The sequence below is a fragment of the Eschrichtius robustus genome, chromosome 5, assembly GCF_028021215.1.
Source record: "Eschrichtius robustus isolate mEscRob2 chromosome 5, mEscRob2.pri, whole genome shotgun sequence".
NCBI classification, from domain to species: Eukaryota; Metazoa; Chordata; class Mammalia; order Artiodactyla; family Eschrichtiidae; genus Eschrichtius; species Eschrichtius robustus.
Genome location: NC_090828.1, coordinates 133,964,945 through 133,977,276, shown reverse-complemented (window position 1 = coordinate 133,977,276; position 12,332 = coordinate 133,964,945). Strand labels below are relative to the sequence as shown.

At 38.9% G+C, this 12,332-nt stretch overlaps 1 protein-coding gene across 2 annotated transcripts in view; it reads right to left on the bottom strand.

Annotated features, from left to right (window-relative positions):
• CNTNAP5 (contactin associated protein family member 5) overlaps window positions 1-12,332 on the bottom strand; it is an 879,857-nt gene that overhangs the window by 106,799 nt on the left and 760,726 nt on the right. For both annotated transcript variants that reach the window (XM_068544014.1, XM_068544015.1), the window contains exon 18: window positions 7,069-7,308. In XM_068544014.1, the coding sequence (XP_068400115.1) occupies window positions 7,069-7,308 (240 nt within the window). The remainder of the gene's footprint in view (window positions 1-7,068; window positions 7,309-12,332) is intronic.

Genomic DNA, 12,332 nt, shown 5'->3' with positions numbered 1-12,332 from the left:
ATTTAACCTCAACCCATACTAATGCCCGTCATAAAATATATCTGTTTAATGACTGCACATGTATCCAAGTGCTGGGATATTTTCTTCTTTGAATCAAGGCCGCTCTTAAGTTTATTTTCAATTTTATCTCTACACAGTATCAGGGTATGGAGCAAAGGTTCCTCAGTAGAATAACAGAGCTTAGATCTGCAACAAACCTCTGCTATGAAAACAGCACATTAGACATGAATCTATTTTTTTTCTTTTTTTTTAATTGAAGTATAGTTGACTTACAATGTTGTATTGGTTTCAGGTGTACAGCAATGTGATTCAGTTATACATACATATATATTTATTTTTTTCAGATTCTTTTCCCTTATTACAAAATATTGAGTATAGTTCCTTGTGCTATACAATAGGTCTTTGTTGGTTAAAAAAACACATGAATCTATATTGACATAATTAATTTCTCTTTTTCCTGAATGATAGATTGAGTATCCGCAATTCCCCATGAAGTTCTCTGATTGAGTTGGTTGCACCTAGAACATAATCAAACCTGGCTTTTGCTTCCTAATTCCATTGCAAATTTGTTCTACCTTTGTGAAAATTCTGTAACAGCCTGTCACGGTGCCAAAAAAATTAAAGTTGCATATTTATGCATATTGCTTAGCAGACTGGGAATACCAGTTCCTTTTCACTAAAGATTCAGAGAAAGTGTTCTGCATTTTGCATGCAGGTTAGAAAGTCATTGGTCCTCCTGATTACAGAGATCTGTGCAGAAACTGGTGACAGGAGGGTTCTAGTTGATCATCAGCTGGATTCAAGCACTTTTCTCAAGTGAATTTCCTTGGGGACATTTGGTCTGCATTTTGAGCTACTATCTCCTAGTTAACAGAGTAATGGCTTTTATGGGATGTTCATGTGTGTGTTCAAATGTAAGTATAATTCAGATCATTCTGTCATGAATAGTATATTAGATACAGGCATTCATATTACGTTTTTCCCTTATACTTAAGATAGGAAATTAAAATGAAAAGCACTTTTTAAACTAGAGCTGTCCTACCAAATTCTGTCTTCCCTCCTCCCCAGCCCCAGTTGTATTTTTATTTATTTAGATATTGTGAATTTCAACCTAAAACTAAATTCAGCAAAACACCTGGATCTGATTATTCTCTCAGTTTCTTTTCTTTTATAATCTAAGAGTTTGAGCTCTCTGATCATATTTAAGCTCTCTGATTGATTTATCTGAACATCTGAGACCACTGGGCTAAATGAAAGAAAAATCTTCACTTGAAGGTGATTATTACCAATGACCATCATGCTACTCTAGGGCCATGATAACCAATATTAGCAACATCCTTTGAGTATCTACCTGGTGGGAGAAACTGTGCTGATTAGATTCTGAGAAGACAGGACACACATGAAAAGAAATAAGACCGATGGAAGGTGGCCTTGGATGTGATGTGTGAATGACAGAGACATTGAGTCCCAGAGTTGAATGCCTTTGTGGGCGGGAGCAGCGTGAGAAGACCTGAAAGAGGAGCTGCGTATTGACTAGGCCTTAAAGTGTGTAATGAACTCAGAGCAGATGCTAGGAGTCAGGGTGGTGCTGGAGAGGATGTGTATCTCCAAGGCAGCCTTGGAGTCAGATTGACATGGGCCTGGCCCCTGTCTGTGCCCTCCTCCTGCTTTCTCGTGAGATCCCATCAACTGCTGGCTATTCATACACAAACAGGGATGAATTCAATCTCGTGGCGGGCAGACAGGTTGGAAGAGAGGATGTAAAGGGACAGCACATAGTAGGAACTTAATAAACAACAGCTGGTCTTAGTAATAGTAATAGAAATAGATTTAGAATTAGAATAAGTATAAAGACCAGGCCTTAATGAATAGGCTAGCGGTTCCATAGAAATCAGTCAGGCTGTAAGTAATTTAGAATAACTTCAAACAAACTGAAAATAAATGAAAGAAATGGGAATTTGAATGCTGAGTGGATATTTCATATTATTAAAAAGTTATTTAAATTTTCTTACTATAACAGTCCTGTGGATACATATTTTTATGACACCTTTTAACAATACATATTGCAGTATTTATAGAACTGATGTGATATCTGGAATTTGCTTCAAAATAATAAAATTCCCTGGCTGGTCCAGTGATTAAGAATCCACCTTCCAATGCAGGGGATGCGGGTTCGATCCCTGGCTGGGGAACTAAGATTCCACATTCTGTGGGGCAAGTAGCTACTGAGCCCACACACTCTGGAGCCCGCGTGCCACAACTAGAGGGAGGCCCGCACGCCACAATGAAGAGCCCACATGCTACAACTGAGACCAGACACAGCCAAATAAATAAATAAATAAATAAATAAATAAATAAATAAATAAAATAATAATAGGAGGAGGGATGTTAGGCTATAGACGAAATAAAAATGATCATGAGTTAATAGTTGTTGAAGCTAAATAATGGATGCATGAGGGTTCTGAAACCCTTCTCTCTACTATAGTGCATAATTGAATTTTTCTGTAATAAAAAGTAAAAGTAAATAATATAAGTTGGCAGGAAGGTATATATTATAGAATTTTTTCAACAGGCTTTTGGCAATTGCTAAATTACCTAAATATGTATACTATTTTTTCACTGAAATTCCATTATTAAGGGAATAATCAATACATGTGTTTATCACAGCATTATTTATGTGCAAAATTTGGGGCAATCTAAAATTCCAAAACAATAGTAAGAGCATTTACTGAGACTTTATAGGCCAGGCATTATCTCAATTGCTATGTGAAGTGCTCGTTAAATTTCCATCACAATCTTTCATGAAGAATTCCCGAATTTTCCACATTTTACAGACGAGAAAACCAAGGAATCGTGAGGTTGAATTACATAACCAGTGCCACACAGTGTAGACTGTAGATGAGTCAGAATCTGAACACAGGCAGGACTGGTACCAGAGTTCTACTACTGCTACGCTAAAATGCTCTGTGATAAAATAGGTCAAATACACAGAAGCAATTCCACCAGATGGAATATATTGCAATCATTAAAACTGATGAATTATATAGGAATGCCTATGAAATGAAATAAAGAAAATTCAGAATATAAAATGGAATGGACAGAATTATCTCAGCTACACTAAATGCAAAGAAAAGAGCTACAAGAAAATCATACCTCCTTTTTCACAGTTGTCTTTGAATGATTAGCTTGGTTTTTATTTTTCTAGATTTCCAGATGTATTTTCAAATAGAATTCCAAATATATTACTTAGAGTTTTTAATTCAGAAAATTTAAATGACTGTCATACCTAGACACTTCAGATAGTGGTTGGGGTAGAGGTGGGCTACAGACAAGTACACAGATGGTATTGGAACAACTGTATAGTCACAAGCAAAAGAATAAAGTAGGACCCCTGCCTTACACCATATACAGAAATTAACTCAAAATTTATCAAAGACTAAATGTAAGACCTAAAACTACAAAACGCTTAGAAGAAAACATAGACATAAATCTTCCTGACATTGGATTAGACAATGGTTTCATAGATATAACACCAAAGCACCAGCAACAACAACAAAAAATAGATAAATTGGACTTGTAAAAATTAAAAGTTTTGTGCTTCAAAAGATATTGTCAAGCAAGTGAAAAGGGGAGAAACATTTTGCAAATCATATACCTATTATGAGAGTTATGTTCAGAATATAAAAAAAAATCCTACAACCAAATGATAAAAAGAAAAATAACCCAGTTTAAAAATGGGCTATAGATTTGAACAGACATGCAAAGAAGATGCACACTTGGCCAATAAGTACATGAAACAGTGTTTGACATTATCAGTCATTAAAAAATGCAAGTCAAAATTACAATGTGATATATTCTTTCACACATTCACAGCAGTGTCTTATGGAAAAGATAGTAACAAGTGTTGGTGAAGATGTGGAGAAATTGGAATACTCATACATGGCTGGTAAGAATGTAAAATGGAGAGGTTACTTTGAAAACAGTTTGGCAGTTCCTCAAAAAGTTAGACAACATGTAATTACTGTACGACTCAGCAATCCCATCTGTAGGTATATACCCAAGGGAACATAAAACATAAGTTCATACAAAAAATGTACATGAATGTGAATAGCAGCATTATTCATAATAGCCAAAATAAATGGAAACATCCCATGTCCATTGCCTAATGAATGGATAAACAAAACGTGGCACATCCACACAATGGAATACTCTTTTGGAAATAAAAGGAAGTAAAGCACTGAAAAATCCACAGCATAGATGAACATTGAAAACATTATGCTAAGTGAGAGAAACCAGACACAAAAAGGCCACTTATTGTATGATTCTATAGATTTTCTGAAATATCCAGAATAGGCAATTCCTAGTGACAGAAAGTTAGATGAATGATTTCCAGGGACTGGGAGAAAGGTGAATGGCTCCTAAGGGGTAAGCGATTCCTTTTAGGGATGATGAAAACATTCTAATATTATGGAGTGGTGATGGTGGTGCAACTTTGTGAATATAGTAAAAACCCCTGAATTGTGCTGTTGAAAAGGGTGAATTTGGGGCATGTAAATTACATCCAAAAATAAAAAAAGAGAAACACATACACAAAACAATAACAAAAAAACCCCTACATATTTGAATCCTATTAACACATTCCTGTACAGGATGAAATTCGGGTCAAAAACGGCAAAAAGGAATCAAAAAATGCTGGATGAACCTCCAGCTCTGACATTTATTAGCAGTCACTAAACCAGTGTGATGGTCAGTATTTTTACGTGTTAAATGCAAACATTGCTTCTTCCCTCCTAGCCTGGGGATAAGGACTAAATGTTGCAGTCAATAACTGCTAGCTAGTTTGTGATTACCATTCCTTTGTATCCCACTCAGAAACAGAAAATGGGTCAATAGACAGTGGTTCTAGACCAGTCATTGGTCATGGACAAATGTCCTTAATTCTACACCAGATATTTCCAGGATTGGCAGCCCCTAAAATATACATGCCATGGAAAGTTAACATAAAAGACTCCCCTAACAGAGAACAGCTTTATCCAGGACCATCTTGGAGCTAAAGGCTCCTATTTGAGTCCCAAGCCACACTTCCCAGACCCAATTGGCATTGCTCAAAGATGCGTTTAAAACGTTCATCTCACATACTTTGCAACTGCTGAATATAAAGGGAATCATTTCCTTAGATTTATGAGATGGGGGAAAAGTTCACAGTGAAATATGAAGGAAACTGAAAAGGCTAAGCAAATATCTGTCAAACTAAAACATGGGGAAAGAGCACAGCAGATATCTCAAGAAATACAGTCAAAAGATGCAGTGGCATGGGCAGAAGATAATGAATAGGAATCGTTTCAGAGAAAGGAACCAATGGGAAATTAGGCTCAATTTAGAGCAAGATGATCTATGAGATGTTTGAATAATGTCTCTGGAGAAATACAGAGAGGTCTACTGTTTTTCTTTATTTTTTTTTTCCCAAACAGACACTGGGTATAGATCTTGTAAAATAATGCTAGTATATTTTAGGGACTGGGTTTGGTGGTGTTTATTCTGCATTTGCTTCTTCTACCCTGTGGGGCCAGTCTAAGGGTGGCATTCAAAATTTCAGGGGAGGTTATTCCAGAGACTTCCACCAGGGTGAAAATGCAGGAGCACTTTGTTTTAGCTCACAGGAAGAGCCTACTGGGGGGGATCTCTTTTATTTAGAACTCCCATGTAGGACCGACACTCTGTTGGCCCTATAATTTCTACCATTAATTTTCTCCTGAGGTGCTCAATGCTTCCCAGCAATAACAAGCAAGTAATTCAAACTAGCTGGGGAGGAGGGCAGTGTCAATGAATGAAGAGCTTAAATTATAGTCCTTCAAAGAGAACACTGGGTGCTTTTTCCCCTGCTGTCTTTAAGTTCCAAGAGTAAGTTGAACGAAAATAAAGCATTGTTTGTTAGGAGTGCGCTTGAAAAATGTGTTTTAATGAACTGACAAGAATTATTTGTAATTGCCATCATTGTCTGTATGTAACTGGTGTTTCAAAGTGATTAAAACATTTTATTTTAATAGTTTAAATGCTTCTCTTGAAGTATTGTTTATGTTCTTGGTCAACAAACTTTTTTTCCATCAATAAAATAAACTTTAAAAGATTCTGCGAAGATTGATAGTAGACCAAATCTTTTGTCCTTCTAGTTGAAAAATACTAAGTATGGATACTGCATAATGAGTTTTTATAGTTTGTAGTTATTTTTAATTGATCCAGAGAATTTACACCATAACCATCATTCCTTGTTTAAGGTGTATATCCAACATATTTAGCATTTATCAATGAAATGAATTCATAAGATTAGGAGGGTGTGAGGAAAGGCACTGGGGCAGGGATTTTGTTTCTTTCCTTTTTTTTTTTTTTTTGGCCACACGGCGCAGCATGTGGGATCTTAGTTCCCCGACCAGGGATGGAACGTGTGCCCCCTGCATTGGAAGTGTGGAGTCTTAACCACTGGACCACCAGGGAAGTCCGTGGGGCAGGGATTTTGACTCCTATGCCCTATTCTCAGCCCCCTGAGGAACTAAATGTGAATCTTTGGGCAAGACTTTTAAAGCCTCAGACCCCCACTCATGTCATCTGCAGAACAGGGAGATTTTACTAAATGCATGATATGGATTTTACTAACTCACCTACACTCTCCGTATTGTGAAATGATTTACAATGGCTTCAAGGTCTCTAAGGGCTTTCCAGGGCTAGATTCTATGATTCTTTGATTACATTTGTGGACGGAGAAATTGGAATTGGAAAGGTTAGTACAACAGAAATGACAGTCCACCTCTCCCGGGGCTCAGCTGGCTCTAGGCCACGTCAGGTGTGTTTTCCTGCCCCTATCCATCCAGTTCAACTGGACTGCCAGTATCCACACACAAGAAGAATGAGTAATTATGTTAAAGAGCTATGCAGAGTCTCTAAAGAGAGGGAAACTGAGGAAGAGTAAATGATTGTTTGAGGACTGTCTAGGGCATGGGTTTCCTATGACTTGACTACAACCTGTAGGCACTAAAACACAGCACATGGGGAAAACATAAGTTTCTATTGTACCTTTTCTGCAAAAGGGCCCTTCGTATGGCGAATTGGTGCAGTCGCAGAAGTATCCACTGTGCTTCTCCACACACTTGCCCCCGTTGTGGCAGATGCGGCCGTAACTGCTGCAATGGCCCGGGCATCCGGGCCGGACTCCAGACGTGACCTTTGCCCTCTCCTCCAGGTCCAGTTTCTGCCCATTCAAGTGTAAGGAGCGTATGCATCCTAGGAAGCCTTTCTGTCTTGATGATGTTCCCCCTGTGCAGTGAAAAATAAAAGGAAAAAATATATAGAAGGTACAGGGTTCACATTTTTGAGGTTTAATATCAGCACTGGTGATAGTTAATTATTGTGCTGTCGGCGTCCTGTGTTGAACTTTTCTTTTAGTTTCCGGTGAGAATTAGGAATTCAAAGAGCCTGGGGAAAAGGCATGTGTTTCCTGGCTGGAAAATGAACTCCCCCACTCAAAAAAATAAATAAATAAAAGACTGTGGTTCATGTGGAATCCTGTACTTGACATATTTAAGATACAAAACTTCAGATGGCCCCATTCCTTGCAAATAAAATGTGCTCTTTGTCTATGGCAGGCATTTATCTGAAGGTGAATGCACAGAGTGGGATTGCCCCTCTGGTGAAGTTAGAAGCAAGCTAGGTTAGGTGCACTCAGTTAGAAAAGGCAATGAGTGTTGTAAAGCTTATGCAGCAGAGTGTCGTGTACTATGAAGAGGTGTATGTTAGGACCGGACAGACATGGTGTCAAACTCCACGCCAGTAGCCCATTAGACATAATGACCACTGGATCCCCTAAGCCTCAGCTCCTTGATCTGTAAAATAAGAATCAGTCTATTTCATGTGTTCATGGTAAGGCTTTGCAATCATTGGTCTTCACTATCCCTTCTCTTGAGCCCTCAAAATGGCTAGAACTAGTAGGTTGTATATATATACATACTATTGATTACCCCCAAACGATTATTTAGAAAATAAATTTTTCCTTCTGGAATACAGAATAGAATTGCAACCCAACTTTCTGCTGAGGGTATATCTTGAAGGTTTCAGCGAGATTCACAATGCTTGTTGCAAATTATTTAAGAACAGAGGAGATTCAAAGTGACAGAGTGTTTTGTTACTGTTGGAAACCTAGAATCCTACCAGCCTAAATCAGAGGATATTAGAAAAATGTGTAAGGAGAGACAACACGCCAAGAAATAAGCCAAATTCCAACACCACATTGATTTGGTGTTGGGAATTCTGGGAGCTCCCAGAGAAGACACAGGGCCAGCCTGCCCTTACAAAACACAAATTCTAATTGAAATACAATGCTTTGGCCTCAAGTCCATTCAAGTGGATAAATGGAGGACACACTCAAGTCTTCAAGGTCTACAGAGTGTTCTAACGGAAAGGAGAAGGTGTTAGAAAACAAGGGCAGTCAATATTATGACATAATATGAGTGTGTTTCGTGTTTGGTAACTGCAATCATTGTTGCTTTTGTTGTGGTCATCCATTTACAATGCTTGGTGTCAATTTATTTATCTCTTGTAAAAATAAAATACAGTGTGTGTGTGTGCATGTGTGGGAAAAAAAAGTAAATAAATAAAAAATAAAAATAGCAAAAAAAAGAAAACAAGGGCAGTACTGATGTGTCATTTGTTTACTGTACATATCTCTCATTTCTGAGCCTCATTTACATGTAATCCCTCATGCTACAATTTTATTAAAATTTGGTCTTGCAAATGACCAGATAAAAATATATTCCCATCAATGTGGATACAAATGTGAATTCCAACTGTGTTATCTCTGACCTGGAATATCATGTTAAACAAGAAACAAAGCAGTAAGTTAAATAAATGAAACTGTAACGCAAAAAATAATAATAATAATAATAATAATAATAATTCTGGCACGTCAGCCTGGCAGGGTGGACAAGATAATAATTAGCAGTAGGGTTGGAAGTAGGGAGAATTCTGTCTTCTCTGAATCACACCAGGTCATCAGACCCATAAATATATGTATGGTAGTCATTGGCTGCCTCTAAAAGACTGAAACAAAATGTTTTTAAAGAATTAATCTAGTCTCTTATTCTGAAGGAGTGATAAAACTCCACTCTATTTTCAGTTCTGATAAGTGATACCGAAGCAGGCCAGAAGGTCAAACCCACATTGCTTTCTCCTGTCTGTCTCAATTTTAGTGAGTAAATCTCCTTTTAACTACAAGATAAATCAATTATAAATACAAGCAGATCATAGGGAAAGGTTCATTATTTCTTTCCTAGAGATGGTGTAGAATAAAGAGAGGAGGATTTATGTAGTCAAATGTTTTGTTTCATTTTCCCCTTTATTTTGTAGTCACTCCCTGTGGTGGATTTGAATAACTCCTCATAAATCTTGTTAGTGGCATTTTTCTTCTAAGCGGAGGTGGAGAATGCAAGATCTATTGCACATCTGCTTGCATGTGACTTAGTCAACACGTGTATAAACGGAGAAGTGGCTGGCGTGGTTTTTCTGGCAGAAATACACTCCTTGATGTTTGAGACATATAGAGTATGGTGAGAATGACCCCAAACAAGGGGATCCTTTCAATCCTAGATGCTGATAAAACACAATGACACAAAGAACATGAACCAAATTGCGCAATGAAATAAATTTCCATTTTTGCCTGACCGCTTTTGATTCTTTTGATTCTTTAGAGGTTAGGCTCTCCTTTCTTCATGGAGAGGTAATATTGTAGACCAAGAATAGAATGCTTCTAGAAAGATGCTCCCCACCCACACACACCCAATCCGGTGGTTGGCACTCTCCATTTTCTGACATTACCTACTATGCATTGTGTTGATGGCGGTGAGAATCTTCCCTGAAACTTGAATACTGTACAGAAAGGCAGCCCCAATCTTCCCTCCCCTTTCTCACTCACAGCCCTTTGCCCCCAACTCTGTCCTGTGGATATGCCTTCCCAGGTATCTCCGAATCGATCTGCTTCTTCCCGCACCAAGAGCCATGTCTTGAATCCCTCTCACCCGCACTTGAATCCCGTAAACTGAAACAGGCTGGGACCTGGGACCTGGGACCCTTTGCTGCAGTACTTGCACCTGGACAAACATCTCCTCAAGCAACAGATGCAAAGACACTATGAGGGACTAAAAATAACTGCGTGCATGTGCAGCTGGGGCAAATTCTGGACAAGAAGATACAAAAAGACCAAAAAGCCCAACTGCCACTTCTGAACAGCTGGGAGCGAAAGCAGGGCACTGCGCATGCCCCCTGCACACAGCACCACCGAAGGGTGGGCAGACCACCTAAGTCCCAGTGAAGCCTTGCCTGAATTTCTTGTGTGGCCTCTATAGTCAATTTCTATTGATTGGTGCAGGCCAAGAACCCTGGTCGGTGTCAGCACCACCTGCTAACGGATCTTACTACCCTCAGCCTTGACTCCTTCCACAGACTCACCACTTTGCAATCAGAGAGACCAACCAGCTGTGAAAATCTGATCCTGTTTAATGCCCTTCAGAGACTAGTCCTGAGGTTCAAGCTCAAATCCTTAGCCTAGATGGTACTGCATAGATCTGGCCTCTGCTTACCTCTTCATCCCCTCCTCCTGCACTCCCTGCCCTGACTTCAGTGCACCAGGCTTTCCGAACTACAGTGGCTCCCCACCGCCCATGGTCTCTCTCACCTTCGGACCTCCTCCTGTCCTGTGTATTATGTGGTGTATTACGCACATCTTCCCCATTACTCTCCACTGTTCACTTTAGTCCATCCCTGCAATCGCAGACACACACACTGGCACTCACACACATGCGTCCCTTCATCCATATTTCTGCCTACCCAGGATTTATTTTAATTAGTTGCCAATGTTTTTAAAACATGAACTATTTGAAATCTAAAAAAAAATGATGATACAAACGAACTTATTTACAAAACAGAAATAGACCCACAGACACAGAACACACTTATGGTTACCAAAGGGGTGGGGGGGGGGAGGAATAAATTAGAAGTTTGGGATTGACATATACACACTTCTATATATAAAACAGATCAACAACAAGGACCTACTGTATAGCACGGGGAACGCTACTCGATGTTTTATAATTACGTATAAGGGAAAAGAATCTGAAAAAAAAGTATATATATGTATAACTGAATCACTTTGCTGTACGCCTGAAACTAGCACAACATTGTAAATCAACTATACTTCAATTAAAAAAAAAAAAGACCGTGCCCTTATGTTAGCACTGGGCTTGGCACAGAGTTAATTAATTAATTAATTTAATTAAATGGAACATGAACTACTTAAAAAATTCTAGTAAGTCATTCGTTGAAAAATCAGAAAACCTGTTAACAATAAAGCTGCTTTCCTGCATGACAAAGCCCAGCTGCAATGGGAGCAGTTCCTGTAAGACAGGACATGCCCTGTCCGCTTGGCTACGTCCCCCACCAGAACTACTTCATTCATTTAGACTGCTTTCCTGACCCTTGCAGGTACTTGAATTTTCAGCTAATGCTCTCATATGTTTTGATCTTATTTTTATCTCCTTCTTGCCTAGAGTTTAATATAGAGTTGGAAGAAGAACAAAAATAAACGTAGCATTATCCTTAAAGCAGATGAGAGTCATGTTTGGGAGTCTTGTACTTAATCTGCCAGCTGTTTAAGAATCCAAACAATGCTTCTAATTCTAAAAAAAAATAATAATAATAAACCTACTTGCTGTATGCTAGAAACATAATTAACTCATTTATAATTAACTCATTCAATACTCAGTGGGAAACACTGAAACCCCCACCAGATGGAAGAAGTTAACTACACGATGACCAGACTGTAGCCATGACATAAGCTGCCACAATTCCGAAAACTGGTGTCAAAGAAATAGGAACAAACAGATCCTGGAACTGAAGGTTAGCTGTACTCAGAACAATCAAGATGACACTGATCAGACCACTGCATGACCAATTTCAAGATGACGGTCAGAGCTGACTGTGCTGTTTCTGCATGTAGCCCCTCCCTCTGCCTATAAACCCCTGAAACTCCCCCTTTAAAAGCTCTTGCCCACCAATTGTCACTTTGGGTATGAGTCCGCCTTCTCCGCCGGTTGCTGGTCCCTGAAATAAAGCCAACTTTCCTTTCCACCAACCTTGCCTCTCGAGTACTGGCTTTCAAGTGGTGAGGAGCCAGACTCCACTTTCAGTAACAATTTGGGTCAGTACTACAACTAAGTGCTGCTTCTACTTGCTTTTTCTCATCTCTTACATGGTTTCTCCCACCTAGTAATATACACGCATGCATTTATCTT